The sequence below is a fragment of the Gossypium arboreum genome, chromosome 4, assembly GCF_025698485.1.
Source record: "Gossypium arboreum isolate Shixiya-1 chromosome 4, ASM2569848v2, whole genome shotgun sequence".
Lineage (NCBI taxonomy): Eukaryota > Viridiplantae > Streptophyta > Magnoliopsida > Malvales > Malvaceae > Gossypium > Gossypium arboreum.
The window spans coordinates 121351528-121377813 of NC_069073.1; the positions used below are offsets into that span (position 1 = coordinate 121351528).

General features: G+C 28.6%; 4 protein-coding genes and 1 long non-coding RNA gene across 9 annotated transcripts; 4 read left to right on the forward strand and 1 right to left on the reverse strand.

Annotated features, from left to right (window-relative positions):
• The first annotated feature begins 275 nt into the window (after positions 1-275).
• LOC108459709 (uncharacterized) lies at positions 276-7927 on the forward strand. 2 transcript variants are annotated; one of them, XM_053026644.1, is made up of 5 exons: positions 276-710; positions 1580-1683; positions 1857-1970; positions 7368-7450; positions 7614-7927. In XM_053026644.1, exons 1-5 carry the CDS (start codon positions 416-418, stop codon positions 7636-7638), a joined length of 621 nt encoding a protein of 206 aa, XP_052882604.1. In that variant the 5' UTR covers positions 276-415; the 3' UTR covers positions 7639-7927. The 2 variants fall into 2 exon arrangements, with proteins under 2 accessions (XP_052882604.1, XP_017614598.1); XM_017759109.2 differs by lacking the exons at positions 7368-7450; positions 7614-7927 and adding exons at positions 2939-3022; positions 3186-3496.
• Positions 5110-5800, forward strand: LOC128291530 (uncharacterized). The gene is made up of 2 exons (XR_008281368.1): positions 5110-5318; positions 5482-5800. It is a non-coding gene; the product is annotated as an uncharacterized LOC128291530 (long non-coding RNA).
• A 1697-nt stretch (positions 7928-9624) lies between the features above and the next one.
• On the reverse strand, positions 9625-10865 carry LOC108459876 (probable methyltransferase At1g27930). Its single transcript, XM_017759271.2, has one exon. The coding sequence runs from the start codon at positions 10787-10789 to the stop codon at positions 9920-9922; it is 870 nt and encodes a 289-aa protein (XP_017614760.1). The 5' UTR covers positions 10790-10865; the 3' UTR covers positions 9625-9919.
• Positions 10866-19253: 8388 nt separating this feature from the next.
• Positions 19254-21400, forward strand: LOC108457671 (non-specific lipid transfer protein GPI-anchored 1). Its single transcript, XM_017756733.2, has 2 exons — positions 19254-19660; positions 20912-21400. The coding sequence occupies exons 1-2, from the start codon at positions 19315-19317 to the stop codon at positions 21154-21156; spliced, it is 591 nt and encodes a 196-aa protein (XP_017612222.1). The 5' UTR covers positions 19254-19314; the 3' UTR covers positions 21157-21400.
• A 1143-nt stretch (positions 21401-22543) lies between these two features.
• LOC108457655 (ranBP2-type zinc finger protein At1g67325) lies at positions 22544-25971 on the forward strand. Of its 4 annotated transcripts, none has more exons than XM_017756714.2 (10): positions 22545-22741; positions 22952-22997; positions 23085-23200; positions 23606-23885; positions 24105-24175; positions 24532-24583; positions 24686-24795; positions 24967-24991; positions 25068-25219; positions 25507-25971. In XM_017756714.2, exons 1-10 carry the CDS (start codon positions 22733-22735, stop codon positions 25507-25509), a joined length of 864 nt encoding a protein of 287 aa, XP_017612203.1. In that variant the 5' UTR covers positions 22545-22732; the 3' UTR covers positions 25510-25971. The 4 variants fall into 4 exon arrangements, with proteins under 4 accessions (XP_052882613.1, XP_052882612.1, XP_017612203.1 ...); XM_017756715.2 differs by having other exon boundaries at positions 22546-22741; positions 23606-23879; XM_053026653.1 differs by having other exon boundaries at positions 22544-22741; positions 23606-23879; positions 25068-25971.
• Positions 25972-26286: the final 315 nt, after the last annotated feature.

The window sequence follows — 26286 nt, forward strand, 5'->3', positions numbered from 1 at the left end:
CGATATTAATCTCTAAACCATGCTCTATTCATTCTTGATTTGATTCAAATAACTTTAGTTCACATCGATATACCAACAATTTCTCGATCTAGTTCAGTTCAAATAACACTAAAATAATTTAAAGTTCAACCTCAAATTGACCCAACAAAAATTAAATTCGAATCAAAATTAACTCGAAACGTCCAATTGAGAGGATGGAGTGAGTGATGTAGTTAAAGAGAAAGGGCAATTACGTAACTTCATCAGGTTAAAAAGCCTAGCTAAGCGAAAAATTGGGGCGCCCAAATAACCAAACCAGTGAAAGAGAAAAAATATCGTTAATTTAACGAACAAAGCCTTTATATATATATAAAGGAAACGCCAAAAGATTGGAATAACTTCAAAGAAGAAAAAGAGCAAAACAAGAGGATCGGAGATGGCGTGCAGAGCGGTATTACGTTCCATTTTCATGACGGAGACGTGGAGGCCTCTACGGCCGAGCTGGGATTTACTATCTTTGAGGAGCTTCGGAACAACAACAACAACAACCGCCGCCGCCGCGAAGAGAGGGAGCGGCGGATGTTACGGTACGATGGTTGTTAGGGCTCGAGAGGTTCACTTTTGGAATGGGATTCAGAAACCGAGTTGCTCTGGAAATGAAGGTCCGTCGAAATCGGAGGATGAGATTGATCAAGGACCTCCTCAGGAAGCTGTTCTCAAAGCAATTTCAGGTTCATTTTTTGAATTTTCTTTTTGGGATGAATTTTTGTTTATTACTTGGTGAGAAATTTGGATAAATTAAAGATATTTAGTTGGTTTTTTTAATAAAGAGGTTGATGTAGCTTTTTTTAGTGAATAAATTGAAGCAATGCCAATGAAGATTACATTTTTCAATTGTTTAAGCAGGAAAGAGCCAAGAGAAGTGTGATTTAATTAATCATAATTCTGCTTAGCAGCTTTAAAGTTAGAAACTTTAAGTAAGAATATTGAAGTTTAGTATGCTGCTTCAATGTCTAATGCATTCGTATATAGATACGGATATGACTTTTCAAGGATTTTCCAAATACTAGTAATACTAGGGAGGTGGCCGGATCAAATTAGTCCCTCTATTATTAAATGGACCATAAAAAGAAAAAAATTTATCTATAGAACCATAAATAGACTTTAAGAATATTAATTTTTCTAAATAGTGGATGATATTTTTTAAATAGTAAATATTAATTTTATTTTAATTTGGACTTATTTGATTCTTTTTAATACTATAAGGATTAAATTGATCCATTTAATAGTAGAGAGACTAATTTGATCAATTCTCTATAAGAGAGGGACCTCTTAGTTACATCCACCCATAAAATTACTTAAAATAGTTGAACTTATCAATGTTGGATCCAGATACACCCGAGTTCGAGTAAAATAGGAAGGAACTACTCTCCCAGTCTCCCTTGAAAAACAAATAACATGGTTCTTTAGTTATATCAGTTTACAAATGGACTTTGATGCCTGCTTAAAGTTTTGCTTTGGTTCTAGTTGTCATTGTGTTTTACTTGTTGAGGAATTTGTATTAGATTTATTGATATAGACTTTTGGTTTTCGATTTCAGAGGTATCAAAGACAGAAGGGAGAGTTGGACAAACAACAAATGTGGTTATTGGTGGAACAGTAGCCGATGGTTCAACTAATGAATGGCTTGCTTTGGATCAGACGGTATGTCATATCACCTCCTAATTCGAAGTTTTCTCAAGCGGTTTGAGACAACAGCTGTTCATTCGCCTTTAAACTATGTCTGTGGTACTTGGAAGTTATTATATTTTAGATGCTGAAAGAAAAAAGCTTTGATATTCTTTTGCCTGCTATGTTGTTTCTTTTTACCTTGTCAGGTCAACTCATATCCTTGTGTTAGAGGATTTATAGCGATAGGAACTGGAGGTGATGATTTTGTGCGAGCTATGGTTGTTGCTGTGGAATCCGTGTTACAACAGCCAATTCCTGAGGTACTTTTACTCATTTTGTATAGTGAAAATCAATTATTGTTTGATATATCTGGTTATTTATGCATTTGAATATAGACAAAAAAACAGATTTTGTGGTTTTTAGTTTATGCAAGTAAGATGAACCTTGGTGTTTGTGATGTTGAAAACATTCACGATATCTCATAATATCAGTGTAGAGCTCTTCTGGACTTCATTTACTGTTAGTTTATGTAGAAGCCATTTTGTTAGGTGTGTATGCCACAGCTGATGTAGAGGCAATATCTCAACTAGCACAGCTTCGGTTAAACGTACATGCATTGCCCTCTTGTATTGCACAGTCCTGGATTCTATAGAACTAAACCTTATAAATTGGTACTTTGGGAGTCTGCATTATATCATCCAAGTATTACCTAACAGGCTGATTTTGACCGAGGAAAGAATTTGGAAATTTTGATAGAAGTAGAACATTGAAGGATTAAATGGGAGTTTTGATGAGAATTGCTACAACCATTGAAAGTAAGTACAAACTCAGACATTTGAAAAATCTCAGTCCTACAGAATAACTGCCAACATAAGTCTGAAAGACTTTGTTGCGGGTTGTTCAACGAGGTATTTCAAGAAATGGCAAGTATTTAGATCATGAATAGAGATATGATATATTGGAATTGCTTTGCCCAAGGAGATATCTGACTTGTCTTGAAGCTGAAACCGGTTTAACTTATTGCTTGGTGACACTAGTTCAACCAAAAACCTTACTTTTCGACGAACATAATTCGTTTGCTGTAAGCCTGAGTTCAAGGGAAGAACATGCTTGAACTACAATGTTTCCTGGTCAATAACATCGGCATCTATATACGAACTGTTATTTCCATTTTGTCTTCTGCTTTCTCCTTTGTTTTATCAAGAAGTTGCATTTAGTCATCCATGCAAAAGCTAGAACGCAAAATTTATATATATACATATACTACATTGACAAGGTTTCCTAACAGGGTCGAGTGAGGCGTAAGGTATCATCTAGGGGAAAATATGTATCTGTCAACATCGGTCCCGTTCAGGTCGTTTCTAGTGAACAGGTCTCTCTCTTTCTCTCTCAATCTCTTGCACTCACACAGGCATGCACGAATTCACCTACACATACACATACACATACACGATGGCATTCATATACATGCACACATGTAGCCAGATACGAGACTCATCGGATTGTACATACTCTAATCAAACTCGCTCCACCAGGTTCAAGCCGTATACAATGCTATGAGGAGAGATAATCGGATGAAATACTTCTTGTAATCTGATTAAGTAAGTAGCCAATGTAATTGCCCTTACTCTTCATCATTGGATTTTTTTTTTTTACAGTTTCTTTTAAGTAGTCAATTAATGTTCTTTGATTAACCAGAAGGCACTATCATATAGGCATATAGAATCATTGATGAAATTTGTATTTTAACACTTTGCTTAAAACATGTCAACTTGTATTTTGATTGTGTATTTGTTTATTTATTTTATCAATAAAAATTAGTATGCTAATGGCATATATTATTTTATCATTCTTTCTTTGAAATAGAAATATATATTTGTATTCGATGCATGAATTAGTAGACCTCTTTCACAAGCTTTGCATGGCAGCTCGATTTATTGTTTAAAATTTATTTTTATATTGGTATTTATATACTTTATAATTAAATAATAATTTGGGGTTTTTATAAAAATAATCTAAAAATTTTGATTAATTACAAAATGATCCACTTTTTTATTATGTACATAAATGACTTAAAATGAATAGTGAAAGTTAGAGGTCAATCTATTTGACGCCTCATGTATAAATACTTGTCTAATATTAATATTTTTAATGTTTGGGGTCAAAAATAAATAATAATGGTGTAGTTATAGAGAATAAGCGTCACCACTTTAATATTTCAAATTTTTATTAATTTAAAACTAAAATTATTATTTTATTTTATGGAGCTACCACCTTTAATCGTCAAACTTTTAAAATAATAATTTTAGTTTTATACTAAAAATAAAAAGTTTGAAGGTAGTAGCGCCATTCTCTATTACTCTACTAAATAAAATACTAACTTTAATTTTAAATAAAAAAATCAATCACTATAAAAAAAGTTTTACATATTAAAATGGTGGCGCGGTTCTTTATTACTCTTATTTATTTTTGGGCCCTGAAATATTTAAAACTGACATTTATACAAGTGAAGCAAAATTAAATTTAAATTTTTGAAGGGTTAAAGACAAAAATTTTATCATTTTATTAATTATAAAATTACAAAAGAATCTACAAAACAATATGGCCAAATTAAACGGGGCCAAGACTGTTGTCTGTTCATTCATGATCGTCCCTGCCATTAGTACATTATTATTTAAGCAAAAGAGTTTTTAATGTTTTAATGATATTTTAATAGCATGTTTTAGATTGGTTGGTTTAATTAATATCTATAAACACTAATTAAATATTATAGATTTTCGGTATTTAATAAATTATTTTTATTGAAATAAAATTACAAATGACCCATTCAATCCCTATTTGATAGGGATGGTAGTCAACCATGCAAAATCAAATATAGGCAAATATTCTATAAGATCTTTCTGGATTTAAATATCCTAAATTTTCGAATATAATAAATGAAAATAGAATATATTTATTATTTAAATTCACAGATAATAGATTCTAATATTCACATATATTATTTACCTAACAGGCTGATTTTGACCGAGGAAAGAATTTGGAAATTTTGATAGAAGTAGAACATTGAAGGATTAAATGGGAGTTTTGATGAGAATTGCTACAACCATTGAAAGTAAGTACAAACTCAGACATTTGAAAAATCTCAGTCCTACAGAATAACTGCCAACATAAGTCTGAAAGACTTTGTTGCGGGTTGTTCAACGAGGTATTTCAAGAAATGGCAAGTATTTAGATCATGAATAGAGATATGATATATTGGAATTGCTTTGCCCAAGGAGATATCTGACTTGTCTTGAAGCTGAAACCGGTTTAACTTATTGCTTGGTGACACTAGTTCAACCAAAACCTTACTTTTCGACGAACATAATTCGTTTGCTGTAAGCCTGAGTTCAAGGGAAGAACATGCTTGAACTACAATGTTTCCTGGTCAATAACATCGGCATCTATATACGAACTGTTATTTCCATTTTGTCTTCTGCTTTCTCCTTTGTTTTATCAAGAAGTTGCATTTAGTCATCCATGCAAAAGCTAGAACGCAAAATTTATATATATACATATACTACATTGACAAGGTTTCCTAACAGGGTCGAGTGAGGCGTAAGGTATCATCTAGGGGAAAATATGTATCTGTCAACATCGGTCCCGTTCAGGTCGTTTCTAGTGAACAGGTCTCTCTCTTTCTCTCTCAATCTCTTGCACTCACACAGGCATGCACGAATTCACCTACACATACACATACACATACACGATGGCATTCATATACATGCACACATGTAGCCAGATACGAGACTCATCGGATTGTACATACTCTAATCAAACTCGCTCCACCAGGTTCAAGCCGTATACAATGCTATGAGGAGAGATAATCGGATGAAATACTTCTTGTAATCTGATTAAGTAAGTAGCCAATGTAATTGCCCTTACTCTTCATCATTGGATTTTTTTTTTTTTTTTTACAGTTTCTTTTAAGTAGTCAATTAATGTTCTTTGATTAACCAGAAGGCACTATCATATAGGCATATAGAATCATTGATGAAATTTGTATTTTAACACTTTGCTTAAAACATGTCAACTTGTATTTTGATTGTGTATTTGTTTATTTATTTTATCAATAAAAATTAGTATGCTAATGGCATATATTATTTTATCATTCTTTCTTTGAAATAGAAATATATATTTGTATTCGATGCATGAATTAGTAGACCTCTTTCACAAGCTTTGCATGGCAGCTCGATTTATTGTTTAAAATTTATTTTTATATTGGTATTTATATACTTTATAATTAAATAATAATTTGGGGTTTTTATAAAAATAATCTAAAAATTTTGATTAATTACAAAATGATCCACTTTTTTATTATGTACATAAATGACTTAAAATGAATAGTGAAAGTTAGAGGTCAATCTATTTGACGCCTCATGTATAAATACTTGTCTAATATTAATATTTTTAATGTTTGGGGTCAAAAATAAATAATAATGGTGTAGTTATAGAGAATAGCGTCACCACTTTAATATTTCAAATTTTTATTAATTTAAAACTAAAATTATTATTTTATTTTATGGAGCTACCACCTTTAATCGTCAAACTTTTAAAATAATAATTTTAGTTTTATACTAAAATAAAAAGTTTGAAGGTAGTAGCGCCATTCTCTATTACTCTACTAAATAAAATACTAACTTTAATTTTAAATAAAAAAATCAATCACTATAAAAAAAGTTTTACATATTAAAATGGTGGCGCGGTTCTTTATTACTCTTATTTATTTTTGGGCCCTGAAATATTTAAAACTGACATTTATACAAGTGAAGCAAAATTAAATTTAAATTTTTGAAGGGTTAAAGACAAAAATTTTATCATTTTATTAATTATAAAATTACAAAAGAATCTACAAAACAATATGGCCAAATTAAACGGGGCCAAGACTGTTGTCTGTTCATTCATGATCGTCCCTGCCATTAGTACATTATTATTTAAGCAAAAGAGTTTTTAATGTTTTAATGATATTTTAATAGCATGTTTTAGATTGGTTGGTTTAATTAATATCTATAAACACTAATTAAATATTATAGATTTTCGGTATTTAATAAATTATTTTTATTGAAATAAAATTACAAATGACCCATTCAATCCCTATTTGATAGGGATGGTAGTCAACCATGCAAAATCAAATATAGGCAAATATTCTATAAGATCTTTCTGGATTTAAATATCCTAAATTTTCGAATATAATAAATGAAAATAGAATATATTTATTATTTAAATTCACAGATAATAGATTCTAATATTCACATATATTATTTAATTTTTGAATTTTGAATATTTAATATTAGATTAATAATATTATTTAATTCACATATTAAAAACTATATATATAAATATCAAATCTATTGTCAATCTTTTTACTATTAAAGAGCAAGCATTTCCACTAATACAAGTGGAATTTCCTTTTCAACGACTATTGTTGACTTATCAGTAACCAAGTTGAGACTTCTACGTATGTGCGTCAAGTAAGCCTGAGTTCAAGGGAAGAACATGCTTGAACTACAATGTTTCCTGGTCAATAACATCGGCATCTATATACGAACTGTTATTTCCATTTTGTCTTCTGCTTTCTCCTTTGTTTTATCAAGAAGTTGCATTTAGTCATCCATGCAAAAGCTAGAACGCAAAATTTATATATATACATATACTACATTGACAAGGTTTCCTAACAGGGTCGAGTGAGGCGTAAGGTATCATCTAGGGAAAATATGTATCTGTCAACATCGGTCCCGTTCAGGTCGTTTCTAGTGAACAGGTCTCTCTCTTTCTCTCTCAATCTCTTGCACTCACACAGGCATGCACGAATTCACCTACACATACACATACACATACACGATGGCATTCATATACATGCACACATGTAGCCAGATACGAGACTCATCGGATTGTACATACTCTAATCAAACTCGCTCCACCAGGTTCAAGCCGTATACAATGCTATGAGGAGAGATAATCGGATGAAATACTTCTTGTAATCTGATTAAGTAAGTAGCCAATGTAATTGCCCTTACTCTTCATCATTGGATTTTTTTTTTTTACAGTTTCTTTTAAGTAGTCAATTAATGTTCTTTGATTAACCAGAAGGCACTATCATATAGGCATATAGAATCATTGATGAAATTTGTATTTTAACACTTTGCTTAAAACATGTCAACTTGTATTTTGATTGTGTATTTGTTTATTTATTTTATCAATAAAAATTAGTATGCTAATGGCATATATTATTTTATCATTCTTTCTTTGAAATAGAAATATATATTTGTATTCGATGCATGAATTAGTAGACCTCTTTCACAAGCTTTGCATGGCAGCTCGATTTATTGTTTAAAATTTATTTTTATATTGGTATTTATATACTTTATAATTAAATAATAATTTGGGGTTTTTATAAAAATAATCTAAAAATTTTGATTAATTACAAAATGATCCACTTTTTTATTATGTACATAAATGACTTAAAATGAATAGTGAAAGTTAGAGGTCAATCTATTTGACGCCTCATGTATAAATACTTGTCTAATATTAATATTTTTAATGTTTGGGGTCAAAAATAAATAATAATGGTGTAGTTATAGAGAATAAGCGTCACCACTTTAATATTTCAAATTTTTATTAATTTAAAACTAAAATTATTATTTTATTTTATGGAGCTACCACCTTTAATCGTCAAACTTTTAAAATAATAATTTTAGTTTTATACTAAAAATAAAAAGTTTGAAGGTAGTAGCGCCATTCTCTATTACTCTACTAAATAAAATACTAACTTTAATTTTAAATAAAAAAATCAATCACTATAAAAAAAGTTTTACATATTAAAATGGTGGCGCGGTTCTTTATTACTCTTATTTATTTTTGGGCCCTGAAATATTTAAAACTGACATTTATACAAGTGAAGCAAAATTAAATTTAAATTTTGAAGGGTTAAAGACAAAAATTTTATCATTTTATTAATTATAAAATTACAAAAGAATCTACAAAACAATATGGCCAAATTAAACGGGGCCAAGACTGTTGTCTGTTCATTCATGATCGTCCCTGCCATTAGTACATTATTATTTAAGCAAAAGAGTTTTTAATGTTTTAATGATATTTTAATAGCATGTTTTAGATTGGTTGGTTTAATTAATATCTATAAACACTAATTAAATATTATAGATTTTCGGTATTTAATAAATTATTTTTATTGAAATAAAATTACAAATGACCCATTCAATCCCTATTTGATAGGGATGGTAGTCAACCATGCAAAATCAAATATAGGCAAATATTCTATAAGATCTTTCTGGATTTAAATATCCTAAATTTTCGAATATAATAAATGAAAATAGAATATATTTATTATTTAAATTCACAGATAATAGATTCTAATATTCACATATATTATTTAATTTTTGAATTTTGAATATTTAATATTAGATTAATAATATTATTTAATTCACATATTAAAAACTATATATATAAATATCAAATCTATTGTCAATCTTTTTACTATTAAAGAGCAAGCATTTCCACTAATACAAGTGGAATTTCCTTTTCAACGACTATTGTTGACTTATCAGTAACCAAGTTGAGACTTCTACGTATGTGCGTCAATGGTAAAATTCTACTATTAGTCCTTATACTATATACAGGTTTTGAATCTACTCCTTGTACTATATGTAAATTATAAATTTAGTCATTGTACTCAAAATTAGTTAATTTTAATTCTTATATTTTTTCAAATTGGTCGATTTTAGTTTATGTATTTTTTAAAATTTGAAATTTTAATCCTCAACAAAACATAGCAATTAAGTTCGTTTGGTTAAATTGTATTATTAATCTTGCACTATGTGTAAATTGTGTATTTAATCTATATTTTCTAAATTAAATGTTGTTTTATCTCAAAAATAAGAACTAAATCTATAATTTATGCATAATATAATTGTAAAATTTAACCGAAGTAAAAACTGGTAGGCTTTTATTGTCTGAAACAATCAAGTGGAACCAACAGACAGGACAACACAATCATATTTCACCTACAACTATTATTAAAAATATAATAATTATAAAAAAAAGCTACTTTAAAAAAGTATATAATTTATCATTATATATAATACGTGTCAAATTATCAAATATTAAAATATTTTATTTACAAAAAGGAAAATAAAATAAAAATAAAAAATAATAATTAATAATTAATAATAATAGTAATAAGTTTAATATTTTTAAAACAAAAGGGTGCATTTTAGCAAAATCGATGACCTGCATGGCTGCTCAAGTTAGCAGCAGGCGGGATCTCGAAATGCCATAATCTTCCCACGCTTTTCACTAAGTACTTCTTGCACAAAAATTCTCTGGCGAAACCCTTCTCCACTTTCCGATCAACGTCGTGCAAGAACACGTGCGTCGCGCCGGAACCTTTCCGGTTCCTCGCCATAACGGCCGCCGAGTATATAGCCGCCATCCTCCCCGGAGCTTCCGCGAAATACCCGCGCGGTGCGTCGATCATGATCAGATCCCACTCCGTATCGTAAAACTCATCGGGAAATCCCGTCAAGGCTAGCTTACACTTATGGTTGCCACGCAAGTAAGCTTTCGAAGGGTGACAGTTCGGCTCCGATTTGTAATGCGCGAGCAGAGAGTTGGCTTGTTTGAGCTGAGTACGGTACTTCACGGCGTGTGCACGGAGGCTCGGCGCATCTTTGAGAACGGTTTGGATCCATTTCGGATCTTCTTCGAGGAACAAAGTGTTACCTCCCGGGTTAAGTGAAGTCCACATCAGCGAGTCGTAACCGAGTCCGAACACGAGGAAATTGCAAGGAGATCGTTTCTGGAGAACGTCGAATGTAACGGAGATCTCACGGAAGTTTTGTTGAGGGACGATACGTGACGTCGCGTAATGGATGATAGCTTTGAGTTGATCCACCGTGGTGGAGAATTCGTTGATAGTTCCCGGTCGGGATTTTGAGAGAGAGCAAAGAAGAGAGTAATCGGTGGTTTTCATGGAGCTTGAAATAAGTAGAGCTCCGGCGATAAGACCGGCGACTGTAATCGGAAGAAACCATTTCTTATCGGCGATGAATTGCCTATTCTTAATAATCTCTTCTCTTTTCATTTTTTTAAAATCAAATAAAGGGATTTGTTGGTTTTTAAGGTTTAAGCAAGCTGAGTTTAGTCATATATAAGAAAGAAGCTTGAAGTGAAATACGGGGCAGAATTTGAAAATATATTTGGAAATTATTATTTTATTTAAAATTAAAATTTTATAAAAATAATGTTGTTAATTATTAAATTTTTTATTTTAATTTATTTTTAGCTTAATATAACATTTGGTACTTGAACTTCACACTTTTTCTTAATTTGGTATCTAAATTTTTTTGTCCAATTTGATACCCAAACTTGACACTTTTCTTAATTTGGTACCTAAACTTGACATTTTTTCTTAAATTTGTACTTAAACTTTTTGAGAGTCCAATTTGGTACCTAAACTTGACTCTTTTTCTTAATTTGGTACATAATCTTTATTTTGTTCGATTTGGTACTTGTCAAACATTTTACAAATTACTCTAATATACTAACAATGTTATTTTTTATGAAGTAACAAAATAATCAATGTATAACCAATATGTGATGAGATGATATGATATTTTTTATATATTCACTACTTTTAGTTTTATTTATTTAACCAATTATTTAATTAATTGAAAATAATGAATTTTTTTTAATTTGGGGTTTTAAAAATCTTATTTAATATTAATTTGTTTAGCATAACTCAATATATATTTTTTAACGTGAAATTCCTCTAATAATGACAATATTTTTGTAGCATAACAAAAAATTTAACACCATTAGTGTTTTACGTAATTTGTATAACATTTAATAAATTTAAGTATCAATTGAACCTAAAAAAGTTTAAGTACAAAATTAAGAAAAAATGTTAAATTTAGGTATTAATTTGGACCCAAAAAGTTTAGATGCCAAATTAAAAAAATGTCAAATTTAAATATCAAATATTATATTAAGCCTTTATTTTATTTATGTGGATGTAATTGGTAGGTCTTTCTCTATAAGATTGAGACAAATTAATCTTAATAGATTAATTTAATAATTGTATAATTAAAAAATCAATGTATGATATAAAATTTAAACCTTAGTGTTTATATATTTTTAAATTTTTGAGTTAAATTTGATAATTAAATTTTAAAAAGAGTTAAATCGATTTTTTGAATGAAAATATTGATCAAAACTTTATTTTTTTAATAATATTGGTGTAACAACCCATGTGACATACGTGTATTGCATGTTGACATGGTATTATTAATCTTATATGCCACGACAACAAATAATTTAAATTTTATAAAAAATTCATTAAAATAATATTTTTTAAATGAAGTATGTGGGTTGCCATATTTAAAAATTTAGCATTTTAATCTGTATTTTCATTAAAAGAACAATAATTCGACTCTATTTAAAAGGCTAATGACTAAATTTAGCTTAAAAATAATAATGATCAAATTGATAAACAATTAAAATTAAATTTAACTTTATACTAAAAATCAAATAAGGAAATGCTACATTTATTCTAATTTGACGTTATTTGAATTTTTTAATAACATATAAATTAAATTTATTTATTTAATAGTAAAATTTGCCACTTGATAAAATTTCGATGTTCTTTTTTTTATATTTAGAAATTTTTAAAACATATAATTCATTCAAAATTTTAATATAATTGTTGATTATGTTTGTCAATTGAGTTTTAGTTCAATTGACATGGGTATTATTGTTATCTGAGGATGATATGGGTTCGGTGCACTAAAACACATTATCCTTCTATTTATGAATTGGGAAAGAACTATATCTAGTTCTAAGTATTATATCAAAAAGAACGAGATATAATAATACTGTTTATGTCCTAAACCTAAAATATATAAAATATATTTTATAAATTAAATTCAATACTTAAAAATTAAGGTTTATCAAATAAAACTTTAAACTCAATTAAAGTGAATCAAGAGTTAGTTTTAACATATTAACTATAATTATTCTCCACATTTGTTGGGATTTCAAGAAAATGTAATTAAATAAATATTGGTTCAATTTTTATGATTGAAATATATTAATACATATGAAAAATTAATTTAGGCATAATGATAAATTAAGTCCTTAATATTTATATTTTTGTCAATTTGATCATTATTTCTTTTAGCTAAATTTAGCCCTCAACTTTTTAAAAAGATTTGAATTTGACTAACAACCTTTCAAAAGCAATCAAACTAATGATTATTCTTAATATTACAACGCATTAACATAAACGGCTAAAACGTAACATCGTGAAAATAATAATAAATAATATATTTAAATATGGAAATACGATATACCTTTGAATCATAAATTGAACCGAAAATATTGAAAATATATAAATTCAACTGAAAATTAATGTATTAATTGACTTGTGATTAAACCTATAACTTCTTCTTTTTTTTGTCTTTTGAGTCCAATTTAGTCCTTAGATGGCGGCCTTAATCATAACCTTAGACTAGAATACCATTACACATCAATTTTGTACTTCAAAAATTAATGAATATTAAAACAAGAGTGGAATTTTGAAGAGAAGTTAGCACAATTGGTGGTGGGTAAAGTCCACTGATAATCAACTTGCTATCAACAATTTTTATTTTAAGCACATAAAATAAAATATTTGTAATTTAAGCACTAATGTCATATTATAGAGTTAGATTATTTTGTTCATTTCGTTAAAATTACAAACAATAAATTGATGTGATAATTAAAAATATTAGTACAATAATAAATTTAACTCTTAATTTTTACATATTATATCAATTTAATCATATGAAAAATCAAAATATATAAAAATACATAATTTTTTAAAACGTAATAATAAATTTAAAATATATAAAATAAATACATATTTTTAAAAAATATAATAACAAATTTCATATTAATATTAAATAAAATTATCTCACCTTCCTAAGACCTTCCTAAGACCTATGCCTTTCATTAATGATCTCACCTTCTCAAATTCCTTCCTCACCATATATATTAGATAACAAGGTGTAGTATACAGTGTCATCTGTATGAATATCTACAAGGTCTTCCTCAATGGTTTTGACCATGTCCGTCCTGTGGTGCGGGGAGAGTGGGAGATGGAGACGGGGTGGGGTGGAGTGGGGTGGTGGGAGGGACAGGGAGACAGTGGGGACGGTGGGGGCGAGGAGAGGTAGAGAAGAAAAGGATTTTTATTTTATTTAATATATTAATATGAATGTTAATATAAACTATAAAATTATTATTATATATTTTTAAAATATTATTTATTTTTATATATCTCTTTGTATTTTTAGAATTAGGATAAATTGAGGGCTAATTTTTTAAAATTATGATTGAATTTATATAATATGTAAAAGTTGAAAATTAAAATTGTTATTATATTGATTTTTAACCATCACATCAGTTTATTGTTTGTGATTTTAATAAGAGTAACCAAAATGATTGAATTATATAACGTGAGTACTTAAATTGTAACTTTTTTCTTTATTTTTGAGGTCTAAAATGATTTTTTTTATAATTAGGTGATTATTTATGTAGTTTATCTTATTTTTAAGTATAATGAATATTCTACTTGATATTTAAAAAATTAATTTGATGCCTAAATAATTTGGATAATTTTGTTTATTAACCGAATATTCACTTTCCAAAGAATAATTTGAGTTTGAATCATCCTTATAAAAAAAAAATGATAGTTTCCATGAAAAAGAATGATAAACTATATCATTAGTCACTAAAATACGATTAAGTTTTCGTTTTGATCCCTTAACTAAATAAGTTACAATTTAGTCATTGAATTATTTGAAAGTTTTTATTTAGGTCACTAAACTATTCAAATATTTTTATTTAAAAAAAGTTCAGCCAACGAGTTCCAAGAGACAATTCGATGATTGGTACGGTAGATCAAATACCGAACATACCTTATACTCAATTCTATTTGACTGTTAGTGTCAAATATCAAGGAAATATGTTGTTTGATTTTTGGTTTGTAAATTCGTAACATCCAAAGTTGTTTCATGAAAAAAAAAACTAAATTGTAGAAGAGAAGGTGGAAAAGAGTTTTGGATTAATGCATGCAATGCGAACAAAGAAAGTCAGTTTAGTATCTATTTTAACAATATAGTGATTTACATGATTTTTTTTTGAATAACTTAGTATTAATTAAGTGATCAAAATAAAAATTTACTCATAATTTAATTACCGATGATGTAGTTTATTAAAAAACCGTGGGGTTTAATTGACTGATAATTTAATTTTTCACTTTTTTTAGACCTTAAATTTGTGTTATTTGTCAAACCACCTAAAATGAATGAAAAAATTAACTTTTGTTAACTTTACTAACATTGAATATACAAATAATACAAGAGACGAAAAAATAAATAAAATGTTATATATTTTTATAAAGTTTGACTCCAAATAAGTCATAATGCCAAGATATAATTACGGTCCAAAAGAAAACCCATATAAAAAATTAAAAGTTGCAAATCCAATTATTATAAGTTACAAAATATCACCCAATAGTTCTTTTTATCGTTCGAATATCTTTTTTTTAATAAACTCATTATAAATTCTGATTGATAATTTTTCTTCAACCTATAAATTGAAGGAATGCGATTTAATGCACTCGACCTCATGTCCTCCTGTATTGATAATAATATTCGTACCAATCAAATTAAGACTAAATCTAAATAGATTACAAATATATTGGGAATGAATATGAATAAACAATGATGTAGGTTAGACCTATGGAGGGTTTTAAAAGTGTGAACCGGGTTTTTATCGTTTTCATTGGCGGATAAGGAGGCAGATATGGCGGTGGCAGCCGAGATAAGGTGAGTTCGAGAATGGGAAAGCAGCGTGTGACTTCCAAAATCGAATGTTAATTTCATGCTTTATTTAGAGGAAAAAACCATATCGTTAGGAGATTTTTCATATATTTTATTAGATTATGGTGATTTTGGAAGAAAAAAATCGTGGGAAATCGTGCACATAAAAATTAAAGGGTTAAATCGTTTTTGGACCCTAAATTTGGTAATTATTTTTAATTTGGTGTTTGAACTTTTTTTTAAAAATTAGACTCTAGATCTGATAACTGTTCTCATACTGGAGTCTAAGCTATTCTTTTGTTCAAATTAAGTCATGAGCTTCGCAATTATTCTCACGTTTGGGCTTAAACTTTTTGTTATACAAGTTAATTCCTGATATTTCTTTAAAACCCCTAAAATTTAGACTCTAATATGAAAACAATTGTCAAGTTTAAGACTTAACTTAAAAAAATTCAAATCCCAAATTATGGTTTATCCCCAAAAAATTATAAATAATTAATGAGGTTTTGGTAGTATAGACAAAAGTTGATGTTTTAAGATTTCAAGTATTTCATTTCGAGTTTTATGTACAATGTGAATGTGTGGGTTCTTCCTCGGAACACAAATTTATTACGATGCAAATTTAAATATATATTTTTGCGTTGAGTTAATTCTAGTAGTTCTATTTGATCAATCCAACATTAGAATGTATCATTAAGTTATGTAGAGATCAACTAAAAATTTCAAAAATTTTAAGAGACTGAATTATTTTTAAAATATAAAATTTCTGAAAATTTAAATGATTTAATAAAATTGAAGTGCATAATTAAAATTTTCCAAAAAACTAAGGTGCCTAGGCCCCTCTAGCTCCTATGATGTTTCACACTACATTAGACATACATCGTTTATAATCTGTATTGTTTTTATACAATTTATTTTACAAGTAAATAACTACGTTACAACGAAAGAAAGGGTTTACAAACATAAAATCGAACGGTGTCGAGATTGAGTTATATATTTTTATAAATTAGATTGTAATTTCACCATTGTACTGATTTACATCTTTATAGTTTTTAAGAAGAGTAAACAAATTTTTTTTATTTTTAAAAACAAACTATAATTTTACAATGTATTAACCTATAAAAGTATGGACTTTGAAAGGTCTAAAGCACAATTATCCCATTTTAATTTTCTTCTTTAAATGATGGGAGGGATTATAAACTAATTTTTTTCATTTGGGTCAAAACCCCTATATGCCCCTTCGACTATACTTCTAGTTAAAAATAGGCCCAGGCCTAGGGTTGTTTGGAGGTCTGATTGTCCAGGGCGTAAGGCTAAAAGAGGTCTAAAATATTATTTTCGAATTTTTAAGGGTCCAAATTTTTTTACCTATTTTTAAAAGGGGCCTAATTTTTTTTTCTCAAACTTTTAAGGACATTAAAACTCTATTTTATTATTTTATCTAGAGTCTTAAAAATATCAAGAATTGAACTGATTAAAAATGAACATATCTAAGAGTCAAATCATCTAATTCGATTTTAAACTCACTAATAATTTAAATTGGTTAGATAAAATTATTATTTGCTAAAGGGAGAAAACATAATTATTCCAATTTAATATAAAATAAATATGGAAACAAAAGGTAAGGTATTAGAAAGCTGAATTTAATTCAGGCCAACTATGTATCAGCTGTGCGGTCTCTATTTTGAGGGACGTCTCTGTCCATTTATTGTGTTCATATGTTAAATCAAACCAAATTTGAAGTTAGGTTTTCGGTTTAACGGTTTAATCGTGTAAATGGTTATTAAAGTTAAAAAAAAAAATTGGTAACTCGAGTAAATTGGTTTATATCGATTCACGACTCAATCAATTTAAAATTTTTTTTTAAATCGATACTCTAAATGATTTCTAGATCAACAAGTTGACCCGGTTTGGTTCGTAAAACAACAATTGGAGCTAAGTTATAGTATTAATATAATATTTTAATTTATGTTAAGAGCTTTTAGGCATAAAATAGAATAAAATAAAATAAAATATTTTATGTATAAATTGAAAGTTATTTAAATATGTATTTTCATTATAATTTAATTTGATATAAATTAATTTATCAATTTTATATAATTATTATAAATTTAATTAGTTTTATTATTATTTATTTAGTGTTAATTAATTTATCAGTATGCTCAATTTAACCAATGCAAAATTATTATTTAGAAGGTAATTTTTGTTTCAATTTAGAAAGGTCAAAGGCTAAAAACAAATAGATTAAGAACTCAAATAGTCCAAATTAATAAATAAAATATTAAATTTTATTTTATAAATTAATATTTATATATTTATAAAATTAAAATTTATAATTTATTGTAATGGAATTTTAGGTCTAGCTAATTAAATTAAAAATAATAATTATTTAAATATATTAAAATCTGATATTAGCTTAGTTAATAAAGACACAAGTCTTAGGTGTTGAGTATTTTAGTTCGAGATTTATTATGCACGATTAAAATATGTAAATTTTTAAGTTTTACCATGAACATGTTGTGATATGTGAGTTTTAAAAGTACGAGTCTCATATTCACCATGGGTGGATTTTGTCTTATTGTTTTTAGGTTAATCCGGTTTTTATCCGTTGTGCATTTTATTGATTAGATTCTACTTTCCAACTTTTTACTTTTAATTAAAATATATTTTTATAATTAATTAAGCGAGATATCACACAAATCCATCAAGCCCAGTCACGTGGAATGTCTTCAGACACGTGGTAGACATGCCAGCTCAGCATGATTTTAAAACCCCCATTTTTTCTTCTGAAACCGACAATTAATCTTTTTCAAGTCTTATTATGCGTGAATTTATTTCATATTTCAGAGCCGCCCAACTACCCGAACCCATCCCCATTAAAATCAAAACATCACAACCGTCATTTCCCACATCATGGACCACACACTTCCCATCAAAGGCTCACATCAAATCATCAACTACAATCTGTATCATTTAATATTTTGGATACTCTAAATCATTTAATATTTCGCCAGGGTAAATTTCACGGAATGCCATTATTTTATTATTATATTTACGTTTTAATCACTTAATTTAAAAAATATGAAATATTTATTGAATTTTCTAACAAAAATCTAAAATATGTTATATTTTTTATAGTAATGATCCACCATACTAATTGTTAAATCATTACTTGGAGATTATTAGTCAATTTTTTAAAAAATCGTAATTGCCTAGTAACTTAAATAAAAACATTTGAATAGTCAACTCTTTAAGTAATTAGGTTGTTAAATTTTTTTTATAAAATCTGTTAGCGAGTTACAATTGACGATTTAACGATTAATATAGTAAATCAGTACCAATTGAGGAGTAAAGTAACATACTTATTTGATAATTAGTGTCGGAAATTATAAAAGAAAACTATTTAGATTTTAATTTACATATTTGTAACGTTTAAAATTTTTTATTACAAAACACTAAACAACAGAAGAGGAGAGGAATGAGAGCGTTTAATTAATTCAAGTGGTGAGAATAAAAAAAACTATACAACAATTTTAATAGTCAAAAAAACTTAAATAAAAATTTTCAAATACTTCGACCATTTTATAATTTTTTGTAGTTAACTAATTAAAATATAAATTTATTAATAGTTTAATGACTTTGAGTGCTATTTACCCTCCTTTCCCTCGCATCTTTCTTCTATAAATCCCAACGGCCATGCATTTCGATCTTTAAAAAAAAAAAAAAAGTAGAGCAGTGAAGAAAGATGATGAAAAGGGGTTTTATTGTTTTGGCCTTGATGGTGGTTTTCGCCGCGACGGTGGTTACGGCGGCTGACGAGAGTGGGTTAGCGAATGAGTGCAGCAAAGATTTCCAGAGCGTGATGACTTGCTTAAGCTTTGCTCAAGGAAAAGCAGCGTCGCCGTCGAAGGAGTGTTGTAATTCAGTGGCGGGGATTAAAGAGAATAAACCCAAATGTTTGTGTTATATTTTGCAACAAACACAAACTTCCGGTGCTCAAAATCTCAAAAGCTTAGGTGTTCAAGAAGATAAGCTGTTTCAGTTACCGTCGGCTTGTCAATTGAAGAACGCTAGCGTCAGTGATTGCCCAAGTAAGTTAGCTTTTTAAATTTTTTTCCTTAAATCCCTCTTCGATATTCGTGTCCGATCCAGCTTAAAAAAAGAGAAATTAAACATTTTTTTTGCACTTGTATGATCTCAAATTTGGATAACATGCACACATTTTTACTAGGCCGATTTATCAAAATATGCTGATTTTTTAAAAATATTTTGAGAATTTATGCTGTTTTTATTTCTTTTGAAATTTATTAAAATATGCTGATTTTAGAGAGAGAGTAAAAATAGTCTTAGAGAAAATATAAGGGTAGGAAATTACATTTTTTATTTTTATAATTTTTAAAAATTTAAATTTAAATTTTATTATTTTTATTATTTTAAAAATTAAAATGTAATTTTATTTTTATTAATTTAAGATTTTAAAAATTTTAAAAATTAAAATAATAAAATTTAATTTTAGAGGATTGCGCTCTTGTGAGGCCCTAAATTTGCCCCTATATCATTAACCTAAAAGCACATTTTCAGTGTGAATCAATGAAAAGTTACCGTTTGTATCCTTGATTTAAAAGTGTGTATTGTAAGTCGTGTTTTACTTTCTTTTCAAAAGACATATATTGATTAATTTTAAAAATAAAATTATCTTTTTCACTAAATAAAATAAAATAAAATTTTAATTTTATTATATTAAATTGTTTTTAAATGTAATTATTTTAGGGTATTTTGGTAATTATATGGCATGATTGGATAGATTTTTCTAACGTTGGCCTTACTTTAATTTTAGAATTAGACCTATCATATCATCTATTTAATCAAACTGACCAAACCTAGTGATGAATCTAAAGGGACTGGTAGGACCTTAAAATATAAAATTATTATTTAAGTTTTTAGAATTTTTAAAATTTTAAATGAATAAAAATAAAATTATATTTTAACTCTTCTTAAAATTATAAAATTTCATTTAATTTTTAAAATAATAAATATATAGATTATAAAAATTAAAATTTTATTTTACCGTTTTACAAAATTATTAGAAAATTATTTTAACTTTTAACCTAAAACCGATAAATTAATTATTTAGTTGATTTGATCACTTCACCCTTGAGATTGAATATTGAACCTAAAACCGATAAAATTAATTATTTAGTTGATTTGATCATCGGTCTGATTTAATTATTTTTTCAGAATATTTTCTTTTATCTTTTGTGATATTTTTTACTAATTTAAATATAAAAATAATCATAAGTTATTATTTTCCTTTTTGTCTTCAATTGAATGAAAAAAATCAGAGCTTCTTGGGTTATCTCCGAGCTCACCAGACGCCGCCATCTTCACCAACTCCTCCTCTAAAGCAACGACACCCAGTACTTCAACAACCACCGCAACGCCGTCTTCCGCGGCCGATAAAACCGATAGCAAATCCAGTGGAATCAAGCTTGGTCCCCACTTCGTCGGTTCCACGGCGGCGCTACTGGTTGCTACAGCGGCCGTGTTTTTCCTTGTATTCCCAGCTGGATTTGCTTCAATAGTTTAGGGGTTTTGCATGGGATTTCGAGATTTGGAGGTTTATTTATTGTTGAAGTCCATTTGTTTTTAAACGGTCTCAGAAAAAAAATGGACTGAGTTGACAATTATGATGATTTTTCGTTTATTTTTCCTTTTTCTTATTTGATTTAACGTCCCTTTGAATTAAAACTAGTATATTTTCCCAGCTTCGCCTGGGAAATCCTTTATATATATATTTAAAATTTTATAAATAATAATTATAATTATCGGAAGTAATGTGTTGTAGTAAAAATATAGTTAGTTAGTTTATCAGTTACTTGTGAAAAAAAGGAATTGTATAATAATATTGATATGAGTTATTTTTAATAATATATATTTCAATTTATTTTGTTTAGAATAGTAATTTTTAAAATTAACGATTGTAAAATTTGATATTCAATTTATATCACATTAAATTTAAAATTTAAAAAATTAAAACTCAAATTTTACCATAATAAACCATTATAATTATAATTAAAAAACAAAAGGACACGTATCACGAGGTAAGCTCTTTTGATGGAGATAGAGATATGGTGACTTCTTTACGTTTTACCTTAAAAATAGTACTTGATTTTATGAAAACATTTTTAAATATTATTAAAGTTAAAATTTTAGTATATCGTGAAATAATTTCATCATTTTTAGTTTTGTGATTTTTTTCAAAATTTTAAAATTTCAGATAAAATGATAATTTTTAATTTATAAAAAAATACAATAAACATAATATTAAATGTATAAAATGAAATTAACTTGTTATTTTTACATAATATTTATTAAAAATCATATTATTTTTTGTTAATAAATTCAAATTGAAGTACATCAACTAAATTCATAATTTATTAATTTAATGTTTGACTCGTATGTTCTATTTAAAAAATATAGGTATTTAATTAGCAAGGGTAGAATCGAAATTTTTGAGCGGAATTAAATTGTATATTTTTACAATAATAAAAATATAATTTTATTATTTTAATAATCTATATCTTATAATTTTTAAAATATTAAATCAAATTATTATTATTATTTTTTGAAGGAAAAGTGTAATTTTATAATTTTTAATTTAAAATTTAATAATTTAATAATTTATAAATAGTCTAAATGAAATTTTTTTATTTAAATACCAAATAAATATTAACCCTATTAAAATGATAAAATCTCCCTTTTATACTAGAGTTATTCATGGATTGGTGGGTGACTTACCTTGGTTCGGGCTTGGATAAAATATTTTTTCAACCGTCGGACTTGAATTTAAATAAATTAAATTTTAAATATTTTTATTTAAATTTAATCATAAAAATATATTTAATTATTTTTAAATAATAGCATATGCTTTTTAGGTGGGCTGGATTTAAACTCCAGATTATTTATTTATTTATTTTTACATCGAGCCTCGATCCGGCCTGCCTATTACCTTCTATTTTTTGTTACCCACTCGTCACCGCATTTAATTATTTTTAGGGCAAATAATTCCCCCAATTTCGTTGCCTCTTTCCCTCTCTCCCTTTCGCTCTCCATTCACGAACCTTCAAAATCGTAATTCATATCTCCGTTTATCACTGTCTCAAATGTCTCAGGTATTCTTTCATTCCAATTCTCTTAAATTTCCCCCTTTTTTGTTATCCATTGATCAATCCCAATAGATCTAACGTAAATTTTACATTGAATTTTCAATTCGTTAAGCGAAAAACTAGGGTTGTTTTGGATTTTATAGCTTATTATATGATGTTTGGGATATTGTGTAAGGTGATTTGATTTTTCTTTGTTTTGATTTTTTGTGGGTTCAGGTTGATAATAGAAATTCTTCGGCTGCCAAGCGTGCTAGAACGGATGGTATGTTAATGTATTGTGTTTAGTGTTCTTTTTGTTTGTGTTTGATTTTGGGAATTGTTGTGATTTCTTTTTGGTTGAAATTTGTAGGTAGTCGTAGGGAAGATGATTGGACATGCCCTAGTTGTGGGAATGTCAATTTTTCATTTAGGACTACTTGTAATATGCGCAATTGCACTCAACCCAGGCCAGCTGATCATAATTCTGTAAGTATTGATATCATTGGGCTATTCGGCCTCATCGTGTAGCTGTTTGAAGTTTTGAATTGGATGGATTTTTATTGTTGTAGTTTTGGCTCAGATTGAATTATTGTTAATTGAAATTTTTTTAACATGGTGTATTCTTGGGAATATGTGGCCTAGCATGTTGTATTAATGAATATAATAATTGGTTCTGTGCTAACATAGTGGAAAAAGAGTAGAGTGTGTGTTATGTAGTACCGAATTGTATTCTTTGCTTCAGTCTGTCCATGTAATCAATTTTCTTTAAAAAATCTGTTGATAATACCCCTTTTCAATTTGTTTGTTATCTCGCCTGAAGTTATCCCCCTCCCCTTTGTTTCTTATTCTCCCATTTTTCTAAGGTTAAGATGGTATATTTTTTCCTTGCAGAAATCTGCCGCCAAGCCTCTACAAGCCCCACAGAATTACTCATCATCTGCTCCTTACGTAGGTCCTGGTGCACCATCTTCAATGTATATGGGTGTACCACCTTATGGGTCTTCCCTCTTCAATGGTCCTTCTATTCCTCCATATGAAGCTCCTTTTTCTGGAGGATCAGCTTATCATTACAATTATGGCAATCGTCTTCCCGGTGGCAGTCCCTTTCAGCCTTTGCATATGTCTGGACCACCCCCTTATTCTGGTGGCTCTATGATTGGAAATGGTATCGGTAATTTGTTTTTGTCAGTTTTAGTTGCTATTCCTTTTGTTTTACTCATTGTACTCTCCTGTTTGTACTTGTGTGCTAGTAAATTCTTGACATAGGAACACTTGAATATAATTCTTTCTTAGCTGTAAAGTGTGCTCAGCCATTTCCATGCATATATTGGTCACTTTAAGTAAGGTATTAAAATATCACATTAGTAAGTTGTTAATTACTCTTTTCCAGGTGGGATGTATGGCATGCCTCCTTTGATGGACCGGTATGGCTTGGGCTTGCCCATGGGTCCCCCTCCAATGGTATGTTCAGAAGTTTATTGCTAGTTTCAAATGACTTTTCGTTAAGATGTTAAGAATTTTTAGTTTAGTGTTTAGTAGCATTTATCTATGTTTGTAATTGCACATTTTCTGCGTTTGGAATCGGAAACTTTATTTACTTGATGTATTGATGGTTAGCAATTCTGTGTTAAGTATGGATGGATTTATCTGCATTTAAGACTTCAGTAAAAGCATTTCTTATCACCAATAGGCATACTGCGGATTAGTTCTAGATTTTTCCTATTTTTTTTGGACTATAATTTTTAAACTTTTGGCGGAGCAACAGTCTTTTATATGCAAATTGAAGTTTATGATATAATGTATATTTTCACCTACAGGGACCAAGGCCAGGGTTTTTTCCAGATGATAAATCGCAGAAAAAGGGTGCTGGTATGTAATTTCTCTACTTTTTATGTTAAAAGAGGTTATTTTCTGGGCAATACAACAATTTTGTGCAACAATTTGATTAACTTTTCTTCGAACCTTTCGTAGATGCTACACGTGATAATGATTGGACATGCCCTAAATGTGGGAATATTAACTTCTCTTTTAGAACTGTCTGTAACATGCGGAAATGCAACACACCTAAGCCTGGGCCTCAGGTTTTTGTTGATTTATTTTTATATATTCCATGTTAACACAGCTTAACTACTCTTTGTTGTTTAAGTTGCCTTTGGTATTTTGAAAACCGAAAAACATATAAAATACTGCACTACATTTTTTGTGTTATGATTCAATTTTTTATTTATAACGATTTTGTCTTGTAATTGCAGGCTGCAAAACAAGATAAAAATTCAAGTGAGTTCTTTTAAATTTGTAAAAATCATTGTCTTATGTTCTGTAATTTAATGCATATGTATTTTGTGCTTTTTAGAACAAAAAATGCCCGAGGGAAGCTGGAAGTGTGAGAAATGTAGCAATATTAACTATCCTTTTAGGACAAAGTGCAACAGACAAAATTGTGGGGCTGAAAAACCGGCTGAGTCAAAGAAGTCCCCCTCACCAACAGCAAATGAAAGCGATCAGGTTCGTGGTCTGATGCATTTTCTCTATTGTCTGGTTTGTTACTTGAAGTTGTTTTTGTTGACCACATTTGTACAAATTAAGAACGCAGTTAGTTTTCAATACTTCAAATTATCCCTGGTTAAAGAATTGTTCGAGCTATCCCTTCTCTCAATTTCACTCAAGTATTTTCAACTATTCCTATATTCAGTGAATTGTAGTACACACTACACACACTCATGAATGTTACCTTAGTTACTCTTTCTTTTTTCTCTTTCTTGCCATTGATTTTTTATTATCTACTGTTCCAGTGAGTACTAGGACATGTTTGAGGGTTGAGAAGGTCCAGAGTCGTCGTCCAGCGTTGCTCAGTATGGGTGTCTGAAAGTCAGTCTTGTCGTCCTCATGTTGCTGCGGTTATCGAGTTACTCTACCTTCTCATGATCAGTGTCCAGTTGTATTAATGCTATGGTATTTCCGGTCTTTATGGATCATAGATGCATCATTGTGTCAGCCATCTAATCTGGAAAAGATTTTAATGTTGATTCTGGTTTTATCTATTAGTTAGGTTTTGTACTTTGGAATCAACTCATCTATTCTAGTGACAATGTTACTATGGACTTAGATATGTTGCTACACTTGCCAAGTGGGGAAAAAATACTACTGTTGGCTGCACATTTCTGTTTTTTTCGTTCGATTTTTCTACTTGTCCATTTTGAGTTGTCGTTGTTTTAACGGGAAACTTCTGTTAGAAATAACAAGTACTTAGCCTCAAATATTTTACTGGTTTCTTCTCAGTTGTTTTCATACTTGACATGGTCTGGTGAGAGATCTATTGTTGTGCTTTTGAAAGATTTGCTTTAAAACCTTTTGGAAAAATCACACTTGGCACAATATGAAAATAACCTGAGTGTGATTGGTTACAAAATCACAATGTCTCATATTTTGCCACATCATAGGTTAAGCTTAGTCCACCTATGGCACACATTATGATTGCATTGATGTTAAAATACTCTGGTTAATGTTGCTGCATGTTGCATGTATCCTTTCTTGTCTTTCAATGGTTGCTACTGTTTTCTTATCAGTATTAC

Excerpts from the sequence above, each read along its gene's own strand:
- LOC108459709 (XM_017759109.2), top strand. The coding sequence starts at position 416 with ATGGCGTGCAGAGCGGTATTACGTTCCATTTTCATGACGGAGACGTGG. Across the intron at positions 1,684-1,856 it reads GGCTTGCTTTGGATCAGACG|GTCAACTCATATCCTTGTGT; the intron begins GTATGTCATATC and ends TTACCTTGTCAG. Across the intron at positions 1,971-2,938 it reads TACAACAGCCAATTCCTGAG|GGTCGAGTGAGGCGTAAGGT; the intron begins GTACTTTTACTC and ends GTTTCCTAACAG.
- LOC108459876 (XM_017759271.2), bottom strand. The coding sequence starts at position 10,789 with ATGAAAAGAGAAGAGATTATTAAGAATAGGCAATTCATCGCCGATAAG.
- LOC108457671 (XM_017756733.2), top strand. The coding sequence starts at position 19,315 with ATGATGAAAAGGGGTTTTATTGTTTTGGCCTTGATGGTGGTTTTCGCC. Across the intron at positions 19,661-20,911 it reads TAGCGTCAGTGATTGCCCAA|AGCTTCTTGGGTTATCTCCG; the intron begins GTAAGTTAGCTT and ends GAAAAAAATCAG.
- LOC108457655 (XM_053026652.1), top strand. Across the intron at positions 23,886-24,104 it reads TATGATTGGAAATGGTATCG|GTGGGATGTATGGCATGCCT; the intron begins GTAATTTGTTTT and ends ACTCTTTTCCAG. Across the intron at positions 24,796-24,966 it reads CACCTAAGCCTGGGCCTCAG|GCTGCAAAACAAGATAAAAA; the intron begins GTTTTTGTTGAT and ends TTGTAATTGCAG.